This window comes from Mustela nivalis, assembly GCF_964662115.1.
Source record: "Mustela nivalis genome assembly, chromosome: X".
Classification (NCBI taxonomy): Eukaryota; Metazoa; Chordata; class Mammalia; order Carnivora; family Mustelidae; genus Mustela; species Mustela nivalis.
Window position 1 is genome coordinate 91,345,852 of NC_139040.1, and position 27,177 is coordinate 91,373,028.

A 27,177-nucleotide genomic window follows, 5' to 3' on the forward strand; every position below is an offset into this window, starting at 1 on the left:
TTTTGTTGTGCTAATGCAGAGATTTTTATTTGCATGCAGTAAATATATCTATCCTTTCTTTCAAAGCTTCTGGGTTTCCTGTTTTGAGTTATAAAGGCAAAGTCTGTGGACAGCAACTCTGGTATGAATTCTTCACAGCACATGAACTCCTGTGTCCCTTCTGAGACCTTCCCAATCTTGGAGACAGAAGGGTCTCCTTCCTGGTGTCAAAGGTTTCTTTTTTTCCCCAGGAACCTCAAAACCTTGTGGCTTATTTGCAGCCAGTATTCCCACATCTACAGCTGACCACATCCACTGCCGCAGCCATGTGTTCGACACCAAACCCTCACATGGCAATCATTCTTCCTCCCTCCCTAGCAGAATATAGAAAAGACCAAAGGACCCGCCCCTCCAAAGACCACCAGACCACACAGGGCAGGACCATAAGGTGAGGTGGCATGGACTGAAGCTGTGGCAGCAGACATGGCCGTGTCCCACGGCCAACTCCCCACCCGCCCCTCCCATAGAACAGGACCACCCCACACACTCAGGCCCACACAGGAGAACACTGTACAGCAAGACACATCATTTCTCATAGAGCTCTATTGTGGCATATAATAATAGGTACTCTATATAAATTAAATTAAAAATAAAGCTCCAGCAGGTTGCACAGGTTGGCTGTTAATAAATATATCTCTGGGTAATTGTGCCCCAAGACCAGCTCACGACCACTTGCCCTCGTCCAGAGAATTATACAAAAATAAATACAGGCTTGGGGGGGGAGGAGGGGAGGGCATGCCCAGTTCCTCTCTGAAAGTTATCTCACACCGTCCACCGTGCCCTGTTCCCCTCCACCGGCATCACCACAGGGAGCCCTGTGCCGACAAGTCCTCAGGGACGGGAAGGTCTCTCTCCAGTTGGGCATTCTCAGAAGCAAAAGACCCCTTACTATACAGGCCACACATCCTATCTGAACCCCCTGGGTGCAGTGCAGGGACGGCCTCTCTCCACACCCCAGAGAGGGGGGAAGTCTGTTACTGCTGCACCCCACACAAGCAGCCTCTACGAGAACCAGGCCAGAGAGAGGCACAGCGCAAGCACCAGGAGGGACATACCACTGTTCAGAGCCACAGGGACCACCACCAACCCAGCCAGGACCCCCAGAGTCTGGGTCAAGGGCCCCCACAGCTGGGGAGGCAATACACACACACTTTCTGCAGGGGCTGCTAAGGTGGGGGACTTCTTTGGGGGCTCCAGGCTTGGGCCTGCACCCTCTTCATCCTGGGGGCTCATATGGGGCCTGGCCAGGCTAGAAGGACAGACTTCAGGCCCCAAGGGACTGAGGAGGGTCAAACTTTGCCCCCGTGGGACTGGAGCAGCTGGCTCCTTACCGGATCTAGGAACCAAGCTGTCTGCCCACTCAGTGGTAAACTCCATCCGGCCTTCTTTCTCCCCTGGGGGCCCGGTCACCCCAGCCATCACCCTACTTATGCGCAGAGAGTCGGTGTCCTTGCCCATCCCTTTTTCTGGAGCCCCAGTGAACTGACCCTCTGCACCCAGAACCACAGGGCTGTCACAGCCCGAGCCCTCTGCCCACGGGAGCCACACATCTCCCATAGTGGCTACCACAGGATGGACCCCTGAGAGGATTTCTGGAGGTGATTCCTTGGGGGTGTCCCCTTCTGGGCTGGAGGGTACAATGGAGAGTCCCTCTTCGCCCTCCCCCTCCTCATCAGGATCCTCAGTGTCCTTGATAAGCTCCACACCACGCCCCAGCCGGGCATAGTGCAGGGTGATCTCCTCAGCCAGGGCGCTGTTCAGGGCTCGCTCGGGGCCAGGCCACTTCAAGATCAGGTCGCGGTCCGTGAGTATGCCCAGGGGATGGCTGGGGGATACCCCCCCATCTGTGGGGCCCTCCCCGCCACCTCCCACCCCACCTGCAGCCACAGCGGCCCGCAGACGGCTCAGGTGGGACAGGTAGAGCTGCTCCAGCTCCTGGTCAATGGTGTCCTCGCCAAGCAGCTCCTCCAACCCACCTACAACCTCCAGACCCCCAGGGGGTTCATCCATTAAGGCCCCCACCATGGAGTCCTTTCGGCCCCCTCCATTCTCTTGCGATACTTCCCACGTGGCCTCCACCTGTTGCTGGCTGGGTTCCAGAAGAGGCCCGACTGTCCCCTCACTTGCATCGGGCCCCGAGGCCTGGTCCCTGGGGGAGCCACCCAGGCCACAGAGAGAGGAAGAGGGGAGAATCCTGATGGCCCGTGCCTGGGGGACCTCTGTGAAAGCCACAGGCGGATTGCTTCTGGGAACGTCACCTTCCTCTGGGGGTTTGCCAGTCACTGTAACTTCAGAAACCTAGAGCCATTGGGGGGGGGGGCGGGTAGGGCAGGAGGGGAGAGAAAGGAAGAGGAATGAAGTAGAGGAGGGGATGGGACAGGCAGAGAGTGAGACTGGTGACAGCCCACACCCAGCCCCACCCGTGTTTCCAGGTACACCCTCCTTAAAGAGCCCTCTCTAATGCTCCAAATGCCAAAGCCTATGTCATCTTTATTAACATAACCAAATCAGATGGAGTAAAAGGGAACTTCCTGCAGACCATTAAGCTAAGGAAGGCAGTGGGCCTCAACATTTGGTGAATGGCTCTCCATAAGTACTGTTGGCTGACCTCTAAAACAGATCCAGAATATCCACGTGAATTCAGGTATTTTCTCTTTCAAAAACACTTATTTTGACAAGGCCTAGAAACAATGGCCTATCTAGCAAGAGGAAAGCACACGGAGCACCCAGATTCTAGTTTTTAAATACCATTCTCCCCTAAAAGGAACCAGAGCTTTCTAACTAAATGGTTGCGGGTAGGGTAAGTACAAAATGAGTCTAGGACACACTGTCATTCAAGAATCTGAAGAAGTGGTCCAAGAATGATGTGACTGTGTTCAAAAGGACTCTGGAACCATTGTAAGCAAGCTCCTACTGACTGGAGAGAGTTCAATTTAAGCATCAAAATGAGTAAATAAATGCAATGGGTGGAAACTTATCAAATATGTTTAAAATTCACGAGTTAATAATAATACACCAAAACCAAAAATCCTTTCGTTGGTCACCTTTGGAGAAGTTCACTTCTTCTGAAAACTGGTAAATAAAAGGGAAAAAATTAAGTATTTATACATCTTTTTCAATACAAATTCTATACCCTCAAGGCAGCCAAATGGTTGATATGAGAACGTTTTTCCTTGGAAAAGAATTCCAGTTACTAAATGAAATGGGAATAAGAGAATTAAATAGAATCAATTCTAGTTAAATTAGTTTCATAATAATAGATGGTATTTAATAAATCAATTTAAAGTGGATTAATTGGATTTAATAGATCACATTAATTAAGTGGAATTAACATATTGATTTAAAAAAAGAGTGAGAAATATGTTTCCATACAATCAGCCAAAACCAGTCTATGGGAAACTCTACAGGACAAACAAGGTTTCTTCAACAAACAAACTGCCAGAAAAGTGAGGGAGATTTTAAAATCTAAAAAAGACCCATCCACCAAATGTAATGTGTTGACCTGGTTTGGATCCTATAACACCTATGAGATAAGGAAATTTGAACACTGATCAAATATTTGATGATACTGAGGACTAACTGTTGATTTCCAGAGGCATGATGCTGCATTGTGTGTGGTTTTTTTTTTTTTAAGAGTGCTTAATTTTCTGAGATACAAACTGAAATATTTGTGGATGAGATAATGTCTGGATTTCTTCCCAAAATAATTCCATAGGCAATTGAGGGGTGGGGCAGAGAGGGTATGGGAAAAGTAGGAATGGACATGCGCTGAAATTTGTTGAAGCTAGGTGACAGGAATATGTGAGTTCATTATACTAGTCTCTTTCCTCCTATATATGTTTGAAAACCTTTGTACTAAAACACACACAAACACACATGCTCGCTCGCTCTCTCTTTCTCTCTAACATATATCTCCAGAATCTCTATCTCCCCTGCCATTTCCGGCATCAATTGCCCAGACCACTGCAGTTGCCTCCCCGTCACAGTCCCCCTGCTTCTGCCCTCATTCCTACAGCCTATTGTTCTCACAGCAGCCAAAGGGAGCCTGTTAAATCCTAAGTCAGATCATGGTCTTCGTCCGCTCACAACCTTTCCGTGGCTCCCCTGTCATTCAGAGTAAAAGCCCGGGTTCTCTCCAAGGCCCACGAGATGCTACGTGATCTGTCTGACCTCACCTCCTGATGCTCCCCACGCCCCCCCCCCACTCACTGCTCTTTGCTGTTCCTCACACATTAGTCATGGCCCTGCCTGGGGGGCTTTGCAGCTGCCTGGGATGTTCTTCCCCTAGTTACTCATGTGGTTCACTCTCACCTTCTCCAATCTTTGCTCAAATCTCACTTTCCATGAAGGCCTCGACTGCTCTAAACTCACAAACCTTCCCCCCACCCCATATGCATGCGCATGTGCACACACACATGTATGACACACACACACTCCCCATCCCTTTATTTTTTTCCTTAGCGCTCATCATCACCTAAAACAGCATATATTTTAACTATTCTTTTGTTTTGTCATGTCTCACTCCACCAAAGTGTAAATAAGTCCCACAGAGACCTCTTTTTTGGTCACTCCCAGCTTCCCAGTGCCCAGGATTGCTTGGCACAGGGCAAGCACTTGATAAATGTTTGCTAACATAACAAAGCTCGGGTGAATCCCGGCTTTCCACCCTCCACCCTCAGGTTCTGCTTTTGGGGGCCTCCCTCCGACCTAGGGTAGACCTGGAGCAAGTTGGCCACCACCACCCAGTCTCCCATTGGGCTGTCCATCCAGAGGCTGCTGGGCCTGCTTACCTGAAGCGTCATCTGAGGCCATGGGCGGAGAGGGGTGGGAGCCACAAGGGGACCCACTGACTCCTGGACATTAGGGCGCTCTGCTGGAGAGAAGAGAAGGGGTAGCGTTGGGGTGAGGCAGGTGTCCAGGCAAGCCAGGTTTAGTTAAGAAAGGCTACGCTTTGGGCTACTTTGCAGCTTTGTCTCTGAGGCTCTCTGGGACAGTTGAAGGCAGAGGAGACCTCCTAATTCATATAGAGAAAACAGGGAGAAAGAAAGGAACAGTGCGCAGAAGCTGAAACCCCCACAGCCTGCCAATTGCTTACCCACAGCGGGGGTGCTGTCCTCCGCGCTCCTCATTCTCAGCTCTTCCTCAGCGGGCCTGTCGGGGGGCAAAGGGGAGAATGCATGGATCTGATGTCCCTGAGAGGCCAGTTGTGCCACCCACCAGCCCCTTCCGAGCCTCCGTGGCAGCCCACTCCCAAGGGACAGTGGCCGTCTTCCCTTCTGCCACCTCTTTTTACCCAACCCTGATTGGAAAAGTCCTACAGACACATTGGGGAAATGCTGTGAAACACAGAAAAGCATAGAGAAGGGGGGAAAGTCACACATCAGCTAGAGGCAACCACTAGGACCACGAAGGACAAGTTCATTCCAGATATTCTACAAAATCAACTTAGCTTCCACAGACAATATTTCGCAGCTGGCTTTGTCCGTGCAATGTCCGTGCAACCATATGAAGCATCACTATATGCTCTTGTCAACACCTGAGGTGGCTGTTTACCCTCACAGTGGCTCACCATGACATCTGTAACCCACTCCCATCCTCCTGAGCGGCTCGTTTGTTGCCTTCTTTCTGCTCACACAAAGCAGACTCCAGCAGACACTACTGGGCATGGCTTATATGAGCATTTTGGATCATTTCCTTAGGGTATAATCCTAGCCGTAGAGGAACCCGCTTTCTCCAAGAAAGGCCAGGTGAGGACTGTGGGACTCAGAAAAGCATCAAAGAGGAGGAAGGAAGCAACTGGAGGACAGGAAGGAAGCCAGCAGAAAAAGGAAGTAGCCCAGGGTCACAAAGACCTGGGTCCCTCCACCAACATGCCCCCCGTCACCCAATCAGCCTGGCCAACCCCCTAACCTTTCGGAGCCTCGCCCTCCTCACCTTAAAACGGAGCACAGGACAGTCAGGATATACACACCAAGCACAGGGCAGTCAAGGCCATCGAGCCAGACACCAGGGTCTGGCACAGAGCAGGGGGCTGAATCGACCACGGGTATTCATTAAGGTTGGTCCTCCTCCACAATGGAAGTCAGGCCCCGCCGTCTAAGTGGCATAAGGCAAGTGTATTTCGCCCGGTCTCTCCCAGAGGTGGGGTCACAGGGATCATGGAGAAATCGCTGTTCTCATTCTCAGAAATGAGTACCAAATGTTTACAGATTAAGGCAAATGAGAGGGAAGCGTTAACAAAAACATGAGCAGAGGCGGAGAGGAGCTGAGGCAATTGCTCAGAACTTCTCATTCCTAAAAGGTAATATGATGACATTGACATTTCTGCAGATGGTTGCAACTTTTTGAAAAACATAATTAATTGCCTCTCAGAAACCGGGGATCACTAGCTGACCTGAATAGAATACCTTCTGTGATGTTTGGCACTGTTCTGGGTGCTTTCACATCTATTACCGCAGCCTCACAATAATCCTATGAGGAAGGTACTTTTAATCCTGTGAAGTGGGTGGTAGTATTATCTGCATCTCACAGATAATGACGTGGAAGCTGAGGAAACGGCTCGAGGTCAGGCAGCAAGGACCAAAACCTAAGCCTTCTGGCTCCCATGTCTAAATCCAGGCTCTTGATAAACAAACTGCTGCTTCCTGGACAGGGGGCGGGGGGAAACTGGGGTCTTACGCCAATGCCATCTCCAATCCTTTCCAGAAGTAGGTAGAGGGGGGCAGCAATAACAGACAAGATCTCTCCCTCTTCATTCATTCAGGCTTTTCTTTGGACCTGTCTTTTGCTCATATATTCTTTCCCAGTTTCCCTGCCTTCGTGGGACATGTGGCTAGGTGACCACCAGACACAGAAGTCACAGCAAGGTCCCTCAGGGAAGAAATTTGAATCAGGTACATGGATCTAGAGTCTGGAAGCTCCAGAAGGAACTATCTTTCTCTATGGGCTAGAGCTCGTGCGTCCCACCGAAGGTATTTGAATCTGAGTATTACCAGGCCCGGGAGTGAGTGACTCCAGAATCCACTCCCAAGCATCACAGAGAAGAAAGGAGGATTTGGAATAAACCAGCCTGATCTTGCGCCAGTCCCCCCAGAAGTTTAAAATCTAGGTCTTTGGACCTGTGGCCCAAAACAATTTCTAAAGACTTCTTTTGCTAGCACAGTCCTTCATTAGAGGAAAAAGTTACCTTTCTAAGATCATCTAAAGCAAGTTTCTTCAAGAAGACCCACAAACAGAAGGGTAGTCCTCCCTCCCAGGGGCAGGACTAGGCAAGCCGTCCTGTGCCATCTGGCCCAGTGCTGACATGTACAACCAGGCTCTGAAATACCACTCCAGAGTCCTAGATGTATTGGAGAGAGAAAAGGTGGGGCGGGGAGGGACACAGGATGCAGCCAACCAGAAGGAAAAGAATTCCACAGTTCAGCTGAAGGAAGGAGAGGAAAAACAAATACAATACAAATCCCTCAGCCCCCAGAGCATCTCTTCTGCAGCAGAGGAGCGTGAGAAGAGGGGGAGCTTCCAAAAATCAGGTCAAGCAATTCAGCCGATCCCAAGATCCACAAAGTCAGCAGAAGTACACAGGGCTCTCTCCATACCTCTGAAGTCAGAGAGATGAAAGCAGGAGGCACAAGCATTTATCGTTCATCTCCTCCAACGTGGGCCCTTTTCATTGATACACCAAGTCATTTGAAAACCTTCACATCTATCCTTCAAAGCAACACCCTTCCCTTTTTACAAATGCGGAAACTGAGGCTCAAGGAACCGTGTCTCTACACCCACTAACTACATACCACACTGATAACAATCCAAAGAAGGCTCCATTTTGAAGACTGCTCGAAACTGTGGGCTGAAAAAAAAAAAACCTAGATATCCTTGAACTGTCTTTCACAGTAAACATTCAGGGGAGCTATGACTTTAATCAAAAGGAGGATAGTAAGAGAAATGGAGTACAAGTGTATACTGACTCACTGATCAGTAACAGAGAAGAGGGGTTCTTAGAAAAACTGGGAGGGAGGAGATTAAGAACAAAACTGTACCTCCAGGGTGCTTGCTAATTTTCGAGAAGGAAACCTGCTCTTTTGGCACCAGCCCCACAAATGCCACGTGCTATCTTCTCCAGGGCAAAACGCAGTAGTGGGCCGGGGGCAGGCCCGGGATCCTGGACCCACACCCAGGATGCATCCTTGGGGTGTTCTCAAAAACTAGTCAAGACAGTGCAGCCTAGAAGGGGCCACACCAGTCTCCTAAGTGTGTGAAATTCCTCCTACCATCAGGAAATTCAACACCGCTGACCTCAGACGACATGCGGAGAGACCGGAAGGTGAGATTTCAGAAAGAAGTGCTGTCAGCCCCAGCCTGGGCCAGCCGAGACAGAACAAAAAAGTTAATCACCAGAGTGCAAGCGGGGGAGGGCTGACAACCCCCAATGGGCGAGAACAAAGCAGACTCTCAGAGCACTCACATCACTGCAGCCACCCCGAGTCCTCTGGGAGTACCCCCGACGCTGTTTTCAAAGAACTTGGCAAGCCCAAAGTGGGTCATGTGCTGAAACCCAAAGGGAAACTCAGCAGACCCCAGCTCCCATGCAGTCAACTCGAAGATCATGCTGACTCCCCAGGAGGTCAGGTGGCTTCAGAAACTTGCCCCACGATACTTGGAATCCCAGGATTCTGGTTACTCCCCCAGCCATCTGCTTTCTGACAAGAACAGGGTTTGAAGCAGCTGTGAAAGTCACCACATTCTGGGGTGGGGGTGCACTGCTCTGCCTTCCCCAGCTACGGTCTGTGTCAGTGTCGACTCTGGGACTCACAGCCCCTCAGGCGGGCTGGGAGGGAGGACAGCAGTTTATCGTGGCCACGAGCTTCTTTCATGGCAGGGACTTCATTCATTTGGCAGTGACCCACAGTAAGAAATACATTTGACATCATACGCCGGCACCCCCCATACATGTGTAAATATACAGTTATAGAAAACTGAAAAACAGTTGTTCTTTGAGTGAAACAGCACTTACCTTTACTACATGTTGTGATGCACACTATTTCCTATGCTACTTCTTTTTCTTTAATATTGGTTGGGATCCAGGAAACTGATTTCACAGTTCAATGAAGGGTCAGAACAGGTTAACTTTGAATAATCTCAGCTCTGCCACCTACCAGCCGTGTGACCTGGAACAAGTCACTTAACCTCTCGATGCCTCACTTTCCTCCTCCGTAAGGAAGGTACAATGGTAATGGCCACCCCAGAGGGCTGTGGGGTAGACTGAGAAAATAGTGGAACATCGCCTATAAAGTGCTAACAAACAGTGATGCCCTCCAAATTCCCACTGAGGGAAATTGAGGCTCTGAAAAGGACAGCAACTTGCCTGGCAATGCCCCGCTGGTCAGATGCACCACCCAACCTTGTATAGCCTTTAGGAACTGTGGAACTAGAGGAGGACCACCCTGGCCCAGAGCCCAGCTCCGCCACTTCCATAGTGTGTGGCCTCAGTCCACATCCTTAACCATGATGCCCTACCAATTGTCGGTGGAGTACAAAAGGATCGCTTTCTCACTCAATCCTGACTTTCTGGACAACTAAGACGGCCCTTGGCCTGTCCTGTTTCAACTTTGTTTGTTCTGGTTTCCCCTTAGGCTGCCAACTCAGAGAGCAAGTTGTGTCCCCAACCATTCAGCAACAGGTGACCTAAAAATCACTGAGGCCTTACCGTGCATCAGCCCAGTGACAGACCCTGGAGACACAAGGAGGAGCACACCCAACTAGCAAGCTGACAATTTCGTGTGGAGGAAGACATTTAAAAAAATAACTCACACTCATTCTTTCAACAAACATTTATTGAGCACCTGTTAAGTGCCAGGCACCGTGGCAGGCCCTGCAGGAATACAGAGGTGAACAAAAAGCAGACCATGTCCCTACCCCTCACGGAGCTTACAGTCTAAGAGGGCAGAGAGGGTCATCCAGTAATCCCCTAATGAAGGTCTAACTACAAACTGAGGTCTGTGCCTTCAGGAAAGGAAGAATGCTCTGGAACAAAGGGCCCTGGCCCAGACTCCAGGGTCAGGATGGGCTTAGGATGCTTAGAAGGAAGATAAGCAAGGGAGGGGTCAGGGAGAGGCCGCTCAGAAACACTGCTGGGGAGGTGATGGATTCTATCTCTTCTATCTCGAACACGGGACCCATCTTTGGGACACCAGCCAAGTGAGAGACACCCAGCCTGGCTATATGAGCTGAAGGCAAGAGCAAGGAGAAAGGCCAGGGGGTTAAGAGGAAAAGCAGCAGAGCGTGGTCCCAAGGCAAGGGAGAGACCGTGTGTTAAGTAGGAATGCTCAGCAACTTCAAGAAGAAAACCAAAACCACCTCTGGAATCTGGTAGATGTGGAGGGCTGAAGCAAATGGAGAAGGAGAGTGTCAGCAACTCTTCAGAGAGGGGTCAGCACTGAAGAGGAAGGGGTGGTTAGGTGCTGGTTGGGAGCAGCAGGGACAGAGGGGAGGTCAAAGGACAGGTTTTTCAGACAGGAGAGATGCTAGCATGTATGAAGGCCAAGAGAGAGGATCAGCGAGGAGGGCCAAAAAAGCTGCCAGGAGAGAAAGGGTCAAGTTCTGGAGCAGGTAGCAGAAAATAGAACTTGCAGAGCACAAATGGGGAGACTGGCCTGAGACAGTAAAAGGGGCCCCTCCTCCCCTGTAACACAAGGGAGGGAACTTAGTTTGCATGCCGGGGGGCTGTGAGCTATGGGGAGTTCCATCCTTTCAGCTTCTTTTTGTTTTTTGAAGCAGGAAGTAAAGTCTGAAGGTAAAGAACATTTGAAAAGAGTCACAGCAAGGTGGAGACAAGAGTGGATCAGAAAAATAGAATAGGACTGCCAGGCAGGGTGGGAAATGATCTTAAAATTGTGGCAACACACACCTGTTCTGCTACATGACATTTTCAGGCAGGGCTTGGCTGATCTACACTATGAAAACATCAGGGCCATGCTAAGAAAACATCAGGATGTTGGGATGGACAAGCTTTCCAGGGGAAGCACTCTTAGAACTGAGGGATCAAAACGAGGAGACCACAAGGAGTACAGGATCAACATTCCTGGTGATGGAAAACAGCATGGGCAAAGGCCCTGAGGCAGTTAAGGGGCAAGGCACCTTGTTAAGACCACAGTGACAGGAGCTCTGAAGGCAGAGGATGGATGGTGGGATGTGAGACTAGCAGCTGTGGAGGACAGACTGGGGGACAGGGCAGGAGGATGCTGGAAGGCCATGCTGAGGCTTTCTTGGTCTTTTTTTTCTAAGAGGAACAGGACACCTCCTAAGGGTGTTAAGCCAAGGCAGACCAGGAGGGTTCCTCCCGACACCAGCCCTAGGACTCTGGACTCTGGGAGCCTCAGTTTGCTCATCCAGGAAAGAGGGATAAAAACAGTCTCTCTCAAGGGGAATGCTCAAAGGATTAGATGAGGCCTTTGCATGCGAACCCTCAGCAAAACGCCCAGCACAGAGTAGGGTCTCTGCCAAGCGTCACACACCAAGCCCTCCATCCCTGCCTCTCCCACCCAATTCCACCACAATACCCTCGACAGCTTAGTGCCAGTCTGCGTCTTTTTCCCTGTTTGAACCTAGCACCGTGCCCAGCACATAGTAGGCCCTCAACAAATGCTTGTTGATGGATCATCTCGAATCCTAAGTGTTATCAAAAGCCTGGTCCCATAACATAAACTTCCCCTGTGCCCCCACCTGACGTGGCCATGCCCAGTTCAGGGCGGGAGGCAGGGGCGGGGGCTGCGGCCGGCACTTCTGAACAAGGCCCTCTACCACAGGGCTCCCACACATTCAGCCTATCCCCTGCGACCAGCTACTGGTTCCCAAGAGGGCTGGGTCGCAGGGGCAGCTGTTCTTCAACAGTGCTCCAAGTCCCGGGCAGCACACAGCTTTTAAAACAAAAATAAGTTGAAATGTACTCGCCAAGAAAGCCACCGACCTACAAAGAAAATCTTACCGCTGATCTTGCAATGAGCACCAACCTCCCCTTTGCAAGAGCTGAGATCAAAAGATAAAGAAGCTATCAAAAAGCCATCTGCCCACTTAAAATAATATCACAAGTCATGTTAGGAACCACAGACCTGGGGCCAGATACCAAAACAATTGTCTGAACGAGCTGCTTCAATTTCTCCTTAAAACCGCCCATGTATTTTAAAAGAAAAACACCCTCTCCACCCACCTTGGCCCTGCGAGCTTTTGATTTCTCTGGTTCTCTTCCTTTAACACTCTAAAATGACCAAACTCTGGTTACCCAAACTGTCGCATCTTACAGACAGGGCTCCCATGCAGCCACCTGGGAAGACAACTTGGGAAAAGTGACAGAAATGAAGGCGCTTCTGGGAACCAGGACCACTCCAAACCTTGATCTGGGTGATGGCTACACGAGCATATGTATGTAAAAATCCACTGAGCCCTATACTTAAGACACTACACTTCGTAAAGGGATACCTCCAAAAAGCAAACAGAGAGACAGACAGAAAAGAGTGAGAAAAAGAGAAAGAGAGAGAGAAAAGGAAAGCATACCCTGCTGGGAACACCAGAAATGAGATGCAGAACTCTTCCTGAACCCTGTCAGAACTTCCAGAGGAGTAGTTTAAAAAAAAAAAAAAGTCCCCAGCATGTCCTCCCTGAGCTACCTCAGTATCCCCCTTTATCAAATGCACATAACCAGAGCGCCTGTACCACAGAACACACACAGCAGGACTCAGGAGAGAACAGCTTTGAAGCTCTCAGCACACAGCTCAGTAAATGCTGACCACTATTCTCTTCCACGGCTACCACCATCCTTCAGTGCCTTGCCCATGTTTGCTGTGTTCAATCCAAAGTGACTTCCCCTTTTAGCAGATGAGAAGACTGAGGCTTACAGATGAAGAAACTGAGGCAAGGCCACACAGTAGGTGATGGGCAGAGCCGAGTTTGGGAGGCATATCCAAGGAACTGTATGTGTGATTCCCTAAACATAAACATTAGCTAACACTTTCTGGCACTGCTATGAGCCAGATTTGGTTCTGAGTGCTTTTACTCGTCTCCTCTGAAGTAGGTGTTGTAATTATCTGTTTTACAGGTGAGGGTACTGAGGCATGGTGCGGTTAAATGAGTTAGCCAAGGTCACAAAGCCAACAGACGGCAAGGCTGCAATTTGAACCAAGGCACTGATGTCAGAATCCATTCTCTTAACACATAAGGGAAGGCATGCTGCCTGGCCCCTTACACTTAAGTCTCAGGTTACTGTGGGGCTCACAGGTCCGTAAGTGGGTACTTGACTGCCCACCAGCCCCAAGCTAGACCTTTCTGAATCACTCACTCACAGCCTAAGGCCTTGCCAGGACCACAATCATCTTGCTGCAGCCTGAGGCTTCTTATCAAGCATATACAAGGTCCAGAACGCATTTTCCCATTCCCATTTCCAGTCCTTCCCAGAGGCAGGGAAATGTGTGCATTTCCCACACACGCACGGAGACTCTACTTCTCCCAGACTAGACTTACGTGACCCCGTCCCCCAAAAGAATCAGGCCTAGCTGCTACCTTCAAAGAACTCCTAGCTTGACTGAGAAAATCTAGTCTCCTATGATGCCTCCTGGGGTTAAGTGGCTCCTTCTCCCAGGCTCTGAATGGTCACAGGCAAAAACAAAGGACAAGAGCTTCAAGTCCAGGCCCATCTGGTTCTGCCTCTGCCAGAGCCACTGCTTCCCTGTGAGAGCAGAGACTCAGCCCCTCAATCCTGCAGGAGACCTCGCACTGGACTAGAATGTAATAGTAAAGAGATGCACAGGCTTCAAGGTCAGCCATGGTGGAATTGGAAAAGCCAGGCGCCATCACTTCCTCAACCAGTTTCTCCCTCTGGAATCCGTTTGCTGCTCTGTCAAATGGGGATCAGATCCCCTGTCCCCCACTGGTAAAGCCCTTGGTCTACCCTACTAGATCACTTAAGTTCTGTCCACTGCAGCACACAGCTCATCATTCACACCAAGCTCATTCTCACCTTAGGACCTCTGTCCTCATCTCTCTCTGCTCCCACACCTGTGCATAACCACTCTTCCTCTATCATTCAGGACTCAGTTTAAATTGCACCCCCTCAGAAAAGTCCTCCTTGTTCCCTTTTCTACAAACTCTCCCCACCCCACCCCCATACCTGCACATGACTCTTACAATCATCCAGGACTCACCTCCTTAAAGGTCTTCCCTGAACATTCTAAAGCATCTATTCCCTCCAAACTATCGCCTTACCCTATTTCACTTTCCTCTCAGCAACTAATCTTATCCCTCCGTATCTTATCTGCTTGGTTTTTTTTTTCTTTCAAACCATCTCTCAGAGAAGCCTACATTATCCTTGAGGGTAGGGAAGATGTCTGTCTCCTTCAGGGTTTTACTGGGGAATTCAATAAATGAATGAAACCCCAGTAATTAAAACAGAGCTTAGCACATGTTTGGCCTCCGTTACTCTGACTAACTGACTGAATGCGCCCTCCTCCCTGTCCTGGAGAGCAGGCCTGAGAGGGTTCCAGGGTCGGGATGCTTGTCCTCCATCCTAGACACAGCCCTGCGTTGGCGGAGGTGGCGCTGGCAGACATTACCTGCGCCTCACCGGCTTCATGCAGCTCTTCAGCTGCCTGGCCTCAGCCTCCACGGGACCCTGGCACTCGGGCTGTGGCTCCAGCTGCTGCAGCTGCTGCTGCTGGGGCAGCCCTTCAGCATCAGTGGGTGTGGGAGCGGGTGCGATCCGGAGCAGGACTGTGTAGTTGCGGCCTTGGTTGTTGGCCCAGAAAGTGCCCTCGGGGGTCTCATAGCGCACCACGAAGTCCAGGCGCGCCCCATCGCCCGCGCCCTCAGCAAAGGGCAGCTGGAAGGCAAAGCGGTCAGTGCGGCCGCCGTCGTCGGGCGAGGAGGCGGACGCCTGGCCAAGGCCCAAGCCCAGGCCCAGGCCGGGATCCAGGATGGGATCTCCTGCTCCTGGTCCTCCCGCTCCTGCCCCCGGCGGGCTGCGCGGGACGTAGCGCGCTGGGTGGTCGCAGAAGGAAGCCCAGCCGTCGTGTGAGGCCCGCACGTGCACCGCTTTCTCGAAGGAGCGGTTCAGCACGCGTACCAACCCGCGCAGCACCGGCGGGCGCCCCCCAGGCACCCACACCCCGGCACCCCCGGGGACCGCTCCGGGAGGCGGCAGCAGCGCCTCCAGCTCCACCATGACGCGCCCCAAGCGCTCCAGACGGCCCGGCGCGGGCGGCAGCGAAAATGTGGGCACCAGGTAAAACCCCCCGCCAGCGGGGACGGGGCACAGCGGCGAGGGCGCAGGGCAAGCCTCCTCTTCCTCCTCCCCTTCATCCCCATCCTCGCCATCGTCGTCCTCGTCAGCCCCGCCGCCGTCGCCATCTTGCCCGGCCGCCGCCGCCATCTTGCCCGCCCCGGGCCCGCCCCACGGCCGGTAGCGGCGCAGCTGCGCCAGCGGCAGCCCCAAGGCCTCGTCAGCGAACAGCACTCTCCGCGGGGCCACCGCCGCCTCAACAGAAGTGCGGGGCTCGCCCGCGGCCGGCGAGGGGGGCGCGGGATGCCGCAGCGGGGGCTCCACAGGGGCTGGGCGCGCCATATCGGCGGCGGCGGCGGCACCGACGGCACCGGTGGCGGGACCGGCGGGGGCAGGGCCTGAAGGGGCGGGCAGCCAATGGGAAGGCCAGCGCGGGGGGGGGTACGGCTCACGGGGGGTGTAGGCGGTGAGACGAAGACAGGTAGAACAGAAAGCCAATAGGGAGCCGCGCCTGGATGACGTAGCGGGGAAGCGAGTGCAGGAAAAGCACGCAGCCAATGGGGATGCCCGAGAGTGGGCGGTGCAGAAGGCGGGATGATCTGGGAATCAATGGGGATGCCTAAATGGGGGTGGTGCGGAGTCCGGGATGGAAGGAGCAGAAGTAAGACTGCTAGTGGGGGAGTGTCAGCGGGACCGGCATGTGTGCGGCGGGGAAAATGAAATGACTACAGGCGATGGGGGCAGCGGGGAGCGAACGGAGCGGCCAGAAAAGCAGGAGATCCCTTGGTTGCGTAGGCGCTGGGACGGGAAGACAGAGGCCGCGAATAGCCAATGGAGAGCCATGCGCCGGTGGCGTAGAGGAGATGACGAAAAGATAATGGCTGCAGCGGGCCAGTGGGGGAGTCGTGTGAGCTTGCACTTTGCCTTCAAGAGGCGGTGCTAGGGCTGAACTAACGAATACGAAGACTAGAAAGAGACCCAAGGGGCGGTGTAAGAACAGCCTCGGAGGCGGGACTGGTGGGGCAGGGCCAATGGGAGTGGACGGTGAAGGCTGGAGCCAGGAGGAGAGATGGTTGATAGCCAATGAGGGACCCAGAATGAAGGCCGTTGAGACCTCAAAGGGCAGTGCTGGCACGAAATGAACCAATATGCAAAGGCTGCAAAGTCTAGCCGACTGGAAGGACACGGAGGAGGATCGGCCGAGAGCAGAGCCAACCGGGGTGTTGGAGGTTGTGTGAAGGAGGGGATGAACAGCCAATAAAGAGGCCAGAGGAGGGGGTCTGGGCTGTGCGGTGGTTGGGCCGGAGATCCATAGAATGCACGCAGCTATTGGGGAGAGTATGCCTGTTGTGGTTGGACTCACCATCTCCTTATCCTTTCGTGACTTCTCATTGCCCCAGAGCTGTGAATGCCTAGAGTCCCTGAAGACCTAGACTGCACCCTAGTGTGAGGTCTAAGAAAGCAAAACGGTCTCTCCTATCACAGTTACTGGGTCTTCCCTGCTCACCTCGGATCCTTTGCTTGAGCAATGCCACTAGCCAAGAATATTCTTGGCTGTGACCCTCAGCATTCTCCAGGACTTGTCACCATTGTTGAAGAATGGCCAAATGAAAAATTGACCTCTTCTGGAAAATGAGCTTCTTCTGACTTCAGCTCAGCAAAATACTGAGCCTGACTGTATGCCGCCAGGAGTTGGCTGAACACATTGGCAGATGTCTAATGTAATCACAAACCAGAGTCCTACCTTTCTTGCCCCACTGGCACTCCATATCCCAAAGTGGCCTCACTTCCCTCTTTCTGTCTCCCATCTCTGCTCCTGCTGTTTTCTCTGCCACAAGCGCTGCTCTGGCTTTCTCATTCATTCTCCTTTGAGGTCCTGCCTCCTGTGGGAACTGACATGTAGCTTTGGTCCACTGAGCATGACCCTTCATAAATTCTGAACACCAGCTGTATGCAAGGTGCTGACATGCGACATCCTGAGGAGAGAGGAGGTCCCCCCTCCCACCCTGTAACCTCCCCCTTCTCAGGTCTCAGTGTCCAGGGTGGGGTCACGGATCAGGAAGGAATATGTTCACTTGCAAGCAACAGAGGAAAAAAAAACCGAAAGAGTAGGGGCTTAAACAAGATAGACTTGGAGGGTTTTTTTTTCTTCTTCTTCTTCTTCTTCTTACTTCTAGTTAGGGCATTATCTGTGTCCTGGCCTGGCCCCTAGACTCTCATCCTTCAGCAAATTCTGTGTGCTCTCCATTCTAAATGTTTCATGAATCCAGCCTCTCCTCCCCACTCCACTGCCAATGCTTTCATCAGTCACTGGATTACTGCAGTAGCTTCCTTGTGTCTGATGCCCCTGCTTCCATCTTCACTCCTACAGTCTGTTCTATACTCAGCAGTCAGAGGGATCCTGTTAAATCCTAAGGCAGTTCATGTCGCCTCCTCACTCACAACCCTCCTGTGGCCTCCTCCTCACTCAGAGCAAAAACCAAAGTCCTTACAATGGGCTACAAGGTCCTGCAGGGTCTAACACCCATAACTCCTTTCTGACCTCACCTTCTCCCCCTCTTCCTTTTGCTCATGCCACTGTAACCACACCGACCACCTTCGTAGACCTCGAGCAAATCACACACACCCACTCAGGGCCTTTGAGCTGGCTGTTCCCTCTGGAACCACTCAGGTATCTCCGTGGCTCCATCCCCCGAGTCTGTCCAAGCCCCCTGCCCCCATTCTCTGGGGAATTTCATGGACCTGTCTGTGTACTCCTGTGTACTCTCCCCCAGAAGCCTTCCACACAAGATGATATAGTCCAGTACGGAGAGGAGGTGGTGACCTCTGCCCCTCTCTGTCCACCTGACCCCCCAGCTCTTACTCTGCAAGGGTCCCAGCTCTTAGCAGCAGCAACAGCATCACCTCACCCCTGAGCCCCACTCAAGTGGCCTCCTGGTCCCTGGGCCTCTGGGGCACCAGCCTAACTCAGTCATCCCTCTACTTCTCTGGCCACTCCTCTTCTGGAGCCGATGACGGTTAGGGAGAGTATACCTCTGACCTTATAAAAGAAAACCAGTCCCCTCTCTCAAGAGGGGACAGGTCCTGGAGCAAGAAATGAGGCCTCCACCTCGATAATTGTCCTAGTTTATGGTTACACGGGAAGTATAAGTAACGTTCAGACCCAAGTCCAGGCAGAGCAAAGGGTCATTGGGCCTGGAAACATCCCTAAAGGCAGCTCCCCAAAATGCCTTCCTGACCAACAAGCGCCGCACACCCTCTTGCTCCCAACCACATGCCACACCTGTTAAGCCTGTGCAAGCCTCCAGCTTGAGGACCTCATCCCACTTTGGTGCCTCCTCTGGCTGCCCAGCACACATGGGCCATCTCTGGGTCTCAGACGTGTCCCACCAACCCAGAAACCTTAACCAGTGAAAGTTTTGTTTTGAACTAATGGTAGGGAGGGTTGGTTTTTTTTTTTTTTTTAAGTTGTTGTTGGCTGGTTGTTTTATATATATATATATTTTTTTTTCACTTTTTTTTTCTTATCTTCACAAAGCCAGACCATCAGGCCCCCTCTGGGCTTTTCCAGAAAGGTGAGTCAGAGTTAAGGATAGTTAAGGATTTTTTTTAGGGCTTGGGAAATGGGGCGGCGGGGGTGGGGGGGAAGGTGAAGGGGCAAAGGGGTGGGTCTTAACCACTAGGTTTGTATCATGTGAATAAAGAGTGGTTTCCAATTTCTCTTCCCCAGGCCTGAAGTCAGTCTTGCATAGGGCTTGGAGTAGATGTTGGATGGCAGAACCCCGGGCCACGCAGGGTGCTGAGGAGCCGGGGACTGGGAGCCACAGCTGTGACTTATCAGGAGAAGCCCCTGGGGCCTGGTGCTTCTGCTCAAGGGGGTTACTGCTCAAGTAAGGAAATGCAGCTGCCAACTCTTGGACAACTGTAAAACCTCACAAGCTTCAAGCCCCACCTCCCCTGAGGAATCTCCAAATCTCAGAACTTCCCTGTCACTGCAGCCTCGAATTTAAGACCCAAGACTGTTGGGCCCAAGGAAACCTGGGTGTTTTTAAGCCCGTCCGGCACCAAAGAAGGCAGAGTCCCCACTTGCTTTGTCATCTTGGGCAAGTCCGTCGACTACACCGTGCCTCTGTTTGGCCCATCTGCGTAACAGCCATGATGACAAGATGGACTGAGAAGGGCTGTGGTGAGGATTGAACGTGATCATTTGGGAGACTTGTCCAACATGGTGTCTGGCCTGGGGAAAACTGCCAATAAATGTCAGCTACAGAGAGGATGGTGGATACTTGGCATCCAAAAACCCTGGAAACTAGGATTTTTCAAAGTAGAGAATTGCAAAGACTGAGATCGTGGTGTCCCTGAATAGGAGAGGGTCGGGGTCCTAAGGTGCCTCTGGGCTTCATGAGGACAGATGCATTAACACAGGGATCTTCCCTGTAGGGTACCCTCCAGGTTAGAGCTCTCAGGCCTTACGGCGTGATAAGGAGAGACTTTTCTCCCTCTCCTTGCTCAGTGATGCAAAGTGGATTCTGGGAGCTAGTGATTCTCAGACTGTTAGATTCTGTAAATTGTGGCAGATAGAGAGGGACTCCCTGCCTTTTCCTCTGTGAAATAACTTCCACATCCCCTTCTGTAAGGAGACGCATTACAGATCTCCCCCTCCCTGGGCAGTAAGAACAGTGATGACCATATCAATTCTGCTTAAGGAGATACTGAGGCATGGAGCAGGGCAAAGTCTCTGGAAACCCAGCCCTATTCAGTTTCTTTCCCTGGTGTTTCTTGTCCCATCACATTCACAGAGTGGTGTCTCTACCTGCTTGGGACACCTCTGTGATTTATTTGAGTCCCCCCCCTTTTTTTTCTAACTCTGCACACTTTTGTGTAAAAAACTGTGGTTTCTCATGAGCCCTGTTATCTCATTGATACCTCTCACCTCTGTGGCGAGGGGAAGAAATCATATTTTCAGATGACTCGTAAAGGGCAAAGAAAAAACCCAAAATTTCAAAATTTCCGTTTAAGTCTCATAATCAAGAAGAAGAGAAACAGAGCGAGCGAGCGAGAGAGAGAGAGAAAAAACTATGAGAACCCCCCCACCCCGTGATGATCAGCACACACACACTCATCGAAAAAAAAAATTGGATTATTAGAAGAGAGAGAGAGAGGTCTGTGGCTTCCACACCGTGGTTTTTCTTCTCGGTATAAAAGCAAAGTTGTTTTTGATATGTGACAGTTTCCCACAAGCCAGGCTGATCCTTTTCTGTCAGTCCACTTCACCAAGGTGAGTGTCCCCGCTCTCCCCCATCAGATGCGGGTCCAGTGGAGGAGATGGTAGTGAGGCAGGCACCGGGCGGGGGTCAGGGGACCTCTGGTACCGTCAAGACAGCTCCTTTGGTTCCAGTCAGGTAAGAGATTTTTTTTTTTACAATTATAATAGCAATAATAAATGCCAGCAGACTGATTAGGAAAGTGCTTGATCAATGCATGGGCAGAGGCAATGATAAATAAATTGATTGCTATGTAGATGGGCAGGATTTTTTTTTAAATAGGCCAACTGCCAGTCTTTGTGAATTTCAGAGCTTTGAACAATTTGAAACTGTCCAGGTGTAACTGGAAATTTCAACTACACCCCTCCCTCCTCTTCGTCTCTTGTCTCCTGATAGCTCCCATCCCTCTCTGTCTACTCACCCTGTCTCCCTCTTTCTGTGTTGCTCTGTCTCCCAGTCTGTTTCCCTGGCACTCAGACTCTCCATCGCCCTTTCTCTGGCTCTGCCCAGCTTCCCTGCCTCTGTCTCCTCCATCTTCACCACACTCCCACTATCTCCTTTCCTCTTTCTCCCACTGTCTCTCCTGCTCTCTTGTGTAGCCTTCCCCGACCAGCCTTCCCCGCTCCATGATCCAGCACAGAGCTTTGTACTGTTGGTACCTAATAATAGTGGATTGAGTAACATTGATGAGGACATTTCCATTTTACCAGAGTGAGCATCAGTTCTGTTTGTCCCGATCGACGGAGGATAGTGAGCTGTTGGGTCAGGCTGAGCACTTAATTGAACTGGGGCTTGCACGGCACAAGGGGACCTCCTGGGGGGTACTTTGTGCCACTGTTGGTCGTGGTTTAGCTGTGTGGTCCTACCCTGGGACCTTGTGTGTGTGAGTGTGTGTCCAGAGTCCATGTCTAGGAACCAAGCAGGCTGTTCAGGGCTGGGAAAAGCTCATCTCTGCAGGCTTAGCAGTGCTCACTGTTAGCTGTTAGTTTTTTTTTTTTTTTAAACCAAATTAGAACCACTCTCTCTATTGGTTTTGCTCCTGCTTTATTCAATTAATAGGAGCATTTTTGTAGATCACTAAAAATTGTTTCAACATATGATCTTTCGTGGCTGTCAAGACTGTCCTCACACTGGTATGAACCACGATTTGTTCGACCAAAGTGCCAATTCCTGGACATTCAGGTTGTTTCTAGTTCTTTCCCCCATAATCATTCCTGATTAGTTCCTTGGATTCCTGAAAATGGAGTTGCTGAGACAAGGGGCACGTGCATTTTTAAGGTTGTCTGACCCTCTCTGCAAATCGTTCTTCCAAAAGGTTGTCCTGTTATATGCTTCTTGTACTCAGCCCTGTGTGGGTATTATCATTTTTTTAAATCCTTTTTCAGCATACCAGGTAAGGAAAAATATTATCACATTGTTGACATTTGCTTTCTTTGATTATTTACACTATTTATTGAGCATTTATACTTTTTCTTAAGTTGTCTGGTCATATCCTTAGTCCCAATGGAGTGCTCATCATTTTTTTTCTTATTGCTTTGTCACAGCTTTTTATTTAGAAAGGATATTAACCTTCCAATAGGCATACAGGTATAGCAGATATTTTCCCCCAATTCATCTCTCACTTTTTCTATTTGTTTATGGAGTTTTGTAATGCTGTGATGTTTTTATATAGACAGATGGGTTACTCTTTCCTTCTGTGGTTACTGTCTCTGGTTTTGTGCTTAGAAAGTCCTTTCCCACTTGAAAATGAGATAAATGTTCACCTGTGTTGGCTTCTAGTCTCTTTTATGGCTTCATTTTTTCCATTTGCTGTGGAGGTTAAGAGTGTGGTTACTGGAGCCAGACTGTCTGGGACAAGCCCAACCTCACCCCAAGCCATCTGTATGATTTTTAGCCAGGCATTTAACTTGTCTGTACCTTCATTTCCTTGTATGTACTGTGATGATTATAGTAGCACCTACCTCAAAGAGTTGTTGTGAGGATTAAATGTATTTACCATGTAAGTGCTTAGCATAGGGCTGGCATACAAGAAACCCAAGAAAATATTCTTACTTATCTCTTTAATAAATCTGGAATGTGTTTCAGGGTATATGTTGACTGGCGACATTTCAAACTGGCCAGAGAGGAATTGGTGGGGAAAATGGACTGATTATTCATTAACTAACTTTATCTTTCCCTTAATATTCCCAGAAGCATTTGTCAAATAGTGTAGCCTCCACTGTCTCCCAGGTTAAAACGCCACATTTATCACGAAGTTGCTTCCCTCTAGACAGTCGTCTGTGATTGAGATTTCTGTTTTGTTCTGTTCCCCAGTGTCTGAGCCATGGCACTTTGCTGACTGCTGCTTCACAGTACAATATATCCCCCGAGCACAGGCCGCCCCCCACCACCCAGCCTCGCCAGCATCTTGCCCTTCTTTTTTCCTTGTTATCTGATGCAGCCTCAGTTCCTGTAGCCAGAAACCAACAACTATTCTTATTTGGGGCATCCATCTCTCTCTCTCTCTTTCTCTCTCCCCCCACCCCCGCTCTGTTTCCCTCTTTCTCTGTCTCTGTCTCTATCTCTATTTGGGACATGTCTCCCTCTCTCTCGCCCTCTCCCTCTTCCTACCTCATCCTCTTCCCATCTCCCTGTGCTGTTCTCTTACTCTTTTTGTTTCTTTCATTCTCTCCTTCCTTGTGTATACTTCTAGGACTTTCTGTTCCTTTGAGTTCCTCTTCCCTCCTTTCTCTCTCTCTCTCTCTTTCCCTTTCTCTCTCTCCCTCCCTCAGCATCTCTCACTCTCTGTGTATCTCTTTCCCACCTCATGTTTCTTCCATCTCTCTGTATCTCTTGTTCTCTGGGTCTTTGTGTTCCCCCTATGTCTGTCTGTCTCTCTCTGTCTCTGTCTCTTTGTGTATCCCTGTCTCTCAGCTAGTCCCCTGGCTGGAGGGGCTGTTGTTGATTTGATGCCCTGCAGACATGTAGCAGGTCCCCCAGACACAAAGTGGAAGGGCCCTGGCCCTTATCTGCTCCATGCCTCTCTCTGCCCAGTGTACGCAGGAGCAAACTGAGGCCTGGAGATGGGCAAGAGGGCCTCTCCCAAGGCCTCACAGGGATGGAATGGCAGAGTTAAGACCCAAACTCAGACCGTAGGACTCTTGGCAGGACCCTGCTTCTGTCTCTCCCCTGCACTGTGGGCCTCAGTTTACTTCTCAGCACCCATGAGGGGTGGAGGGGGAGCTGAGCTGCCCCCTGGCTGCTGCCATTCCCCCTTCTGCCTTCTCACAACTTGGACCCTTACTCAGGTAGGAGGCTCTGTGGCCATATGGGCCAGTATGGAGCCCAACCTCCTAAGAGCTAGTCTGGGTGGGGTCCCAGGGTCCCATGACTCAGAAGGCCTTGTGGCCACAGGGTAGTGATACTGGAAGGATGTAAGTCAGCCAGTCTTTCTGTGGGTCTGTCTGTGGATAGAGCTCAACCATATCCCCAGAGTGGGCACGGGTCCCCAGGAACTTCCACCCCGGGACCCCTCCAGAGAGCCTGGCAGTGGGCTCCCTACTGGCCAAGGCTCTTCGTGTCCCCCACCATGAGGCCCTAGCCAAAGGCATGCTGGCCTCTAGCTCCCCCTCCTTTCCTCCCCATCTCCTGTGGAACAGCTATGAGTACAGGAACATGGTCCCAGAATGAACAGGGAGACTGAGGCCCTGCACGTGTTCATTTACCATCACTGACATTTTGTTAAGCATTTCATGTGCATTAACTTGGGACGAGGGGTACAATTACTGTCCCAGTTTACATGCAAGACCAAGGAGAGTTATAGCTAGTTAATGGCCGAGCCCAACCCCAGGATCAGGGGAGTCTTCTGTCACAGAACTTGGGAGGGAAACTGTCAGAAGAGGCAGAAGAGGCAGAGGCTTCCTACAATGCCAAGCCTGGTAAGGCCAGAGACCCTGTGAGGTAGTGAGCTGCCTGTCCTTCAGGGAGTTTCGGTGAGTTTGGACACCATTGACATTGGCCTTCACCATCTGTGAAGTTGGACCCAAAGACCCTCACAGAGGGGGTTTGAGACTCTGGGATCCTTTGAACATAAGAAATGACGTTCTATGATTCGGAGGTTCTGGCATAGTACCATTTGAAGACCCCCAGGGTCCCAACAGCTGTAGAGTCTGCATGGTAGTCCCCAAGCATCAAATCTTTGGTCTCTCCATGGCCTAAGTCTACAGGGCCCAGGACTTGTCACGGTGGCCAGATGGACGTCACTCACCACATCCGCAAGCACCCACATCACCCCCACCTGGGCCAAGGCGGCTGCAGGATGGGCCAGCCAATTCTCGGAACGAAACCCGTGGGGGGGATCTGCCCCCTTCTCTTCCTCCTTGGTGCCGATGAAGCCCTGCGCATCCGGCCGCCATGACGTCAATGGCAGAAAATCTGGGGATGTGACAACAGGGCCCAGATGCAGACCCCGATATGAAAATGCTCTCTGTGTCCCAGAAACAACCTCCATGCAGCTTCTGAGAAACAGTCAGAAAGGGACGCCCCAACAGACAATGCAGGAAGCTGGCTGCCCAGCCCGGCCCTCCAGGTTCCCCCCCACCAGACAGACCGCATCTATGTCCCCTTTCTGAGAATGTCCCTGTGCTTCCCTGAGGCTGGACATTCCAGATATGTTTGAGGAAGAGATTTCTTATAAGCCCCAGCCAAGTGTCCCAGCACCGTCAGAAGTGACCATGGGCCAGCTGTCTGGGCCAGGCCAGAGTGGTGGAGACCATCCACTCATGGACCAAAGTTGGTATTCGTTTACTCAGGCTTATATAACCATTTACCACAAGCTGGAGGGGGGTGCTTAAACAACAGAAATTTATGGTCTCCCACTTCTGGAGGCCAGAAGTCCGAGATCAAGGTGCCAGAGGGGCTGGTTCCTTCTGAGGCTACAAGGGATGATCTGCCCATGCCTCCCTTCTAGCTCTTGGAGGACTGCTGGCAGTCTTTGGCATGCGTTGGCTTCTAGAAGCCTCTCCCTGATCTCCACCTTCATTCATTTGCTCACCTCCTCATGGTCCCTGAGTCCTGAGCCTCCACAGATCCAGGCTCTTGCTTCTCACACAGTAATGTAATCCCCCCACCCCCACCCCCCCGCACCAAGAGACTAAGAGTTTACTACCCGGATTCTCACCCCCACCTCCCTCCATGCCAGAGCTCCTGACAATCCCGTGAGCTGACAGCAAAGAAAGGAAAGTGCAGCTGCTCCCCTAAACCTCCCTTGTGCCAGCTTGGGCTACTATCAGCAGCTGTGTGCCCAACCCAGTGCTGTGTGGTGGGGAGTCACATGCACGCACACACACTTTCTAGACAAAGACAGGGAGCTCTCAAGTTGCCGTGGGACAGTGGAACGCACCCGGGTGTTCCCTTCTGTAAAGTGGTGGTTGGACTAGGCGGTCCCTTCCAGCTCCAGCTTCCTCTTAGACTGGGATTCTGAGAAGCAGAAGCCCTGCCTGTCACAGTGTTCAGTTCTGGGGCTCAGCAAAGGAGCCCAATGCCATTATGGAGGACTTTCTGGATGGGATTCAGATAGGGGATACGGAGAAAGAGCAGACATTCCAGGCACAGCATCTAGTAGGAGCGCAGGCTTGGAGAGCAGAGTTGGGGTAAACACTGGTAGGGCTTGAGTCAAGATGCTCCCACCAGCCCTGGCTCAGGGGACCTGAGATCTCCCTGCTCTCTGGCCCCTGCCATGTCAGCTTCGTGCAAGGCAGGAGCCCAGAGATGCTCAGACCCCCCCACTGCCTGAGCTCCAGACTCCCATCCTCCACTGCCCACTCAGTATTTCCACAAGTGTGTCTAATGCCAGACTCTTCGTGTCTATCCACCCCTGGATCGTCACCCCCAACCTTGCTCCCCCCAGCTTAGAAGATGTCCACTTGGTCCTTCCAGCCTGCTCAGGCAAATACCAGGCCAGAGGTCTCCTTGACCCTCCCCCTCTCACCAGCCCCCACCACATCCAAGCTTCCAGCAAATTCTCCTGACTCCACCTTCAAAGCACACTCAGAATCCACCAACTTACCATCTCCACCGACACCATCCTGGTCTGTGCCACCACTGTCACTTGCCTGGACTGTCACAGGAGCCTCCTCACCAGTACCCCAGCTTTCACCTTCCGAGAGTCTGTCCCTCTCCCCGCAGCCAGAAGGACCTTGAGTCCATGCCCCCCTCCACTCTTGTAAATGCCAGGTCACTGGGATAAAATAATGCCACCCAGAGAATCAGAAGCCAGTCCCAGCAGGATCAGCAAATGTTTTATGCCCTGTGTATAGTGCAGGGAGGACCAGGGGCCTAAGGCTTGGAGACGAGCCCCAAGCAGTTGGGAGAAGAAAAGCTGACACCTGCCTGTGGCTGAGGCCCCAGAAACAACCCCAATCCCCCACCTCCCTTGTGGAGGACACATCACCACCAGCGCTCTGCCAGCACGCACGGGCAGGCTGAGTGCCAGCGCCGGGCACGTTTGCACCTGGGACGTGTGCAGAGACACATGCACATCTGCGTTCCCAACACCAATGTATGCATGGGTGTGTGCCACATGTATGCATGATCAGAGCTGGGGTCCAGCCGTGGAGCCCTTGAGGACAGGCC

General features: G+C 51.4%; 2 protein-coding genes across 6 annotated transcripts in view; one reads left to right on the plus strand and one right to left on the minus strand.

The window, feature by feature from the left end:
* On the minus strand, window positions 1-15,812 carry PPP1R3F (protein phosphatase 1 regulatory subunit 3F). 2 transcript variants are annotated; one of them, XM_082717966.1, is made up of 4 exons: window positions 14,637-15,812; window positions 5,135-5,190; window positions 4,830-4,912; window positions 1-2,337 (listed from the first exon to the last, which is right to left on the minus strand). In XM_082717966.1, exons 1-4 carry the CDS (start codon window positions 15,641-15,643, stop codon window positions 1,042-1,044), a joined length of 2,442 nt encoding a protein of 813 aa, XP_082574092.1. In that variant the 5' UTR covers window positions 15,644-15,812; the 3' UTR covers window positions 1-1,041. The 2 variants fall into 2 exon arrangements, with proteins under 2 accessions (XP_082574092.1, XP_082574093.1); XM_082717967.1 differs by having other exon boundaries at window positions 4,830-4,909; window positions 14,637-15,708.
* Window positions 15,216-27,177, plus strand: part of FOXP3 (forkhead box P3) — a 19,315-nt gene continuing 7,353 nt past the window's right edge. For 3 of the 4 annotated variants that reach the window (XM_082717991.1, XM_082717993.1, XM_082717994.1), the window contains exons 1-2: window positions 15,216-15,304; window positions 19,032-20,702. The gene's annotated coding sequence lies outside the window, so the exon portion shown is untranslated. The remainder of the gene's footprint in view (window positions 15,305-19,031; window positions 20,703-27,177) is intronic. The other variant, XM_082717992.1, reaches the window with a different exon arrangement.

Coding starts and splice junctions, on each gene's coding strand:
- PPP1R3F (XM_082717966.1), bottom strand. CDS start 15,643: ATGGCGCGCCCAGCCCCTGTGGAGCCCCCGCTGCGGCATCCCGCGCCC. Junction 5,191..14,636: donor ATGAAGCCGGTGAGGCGCAG/GTAATGTCTGCC, acceptor GCCCCCCGACAG/GCCCGCTGAGGAAGAGCTGA. Junction 4,913..5,134: donor GGACAGCACCCCCGCTGTGG/GTAAGCAATTGG, acceptor TCTTCTCTCCAG/CAGAGCGCCCTAATGTCCAG.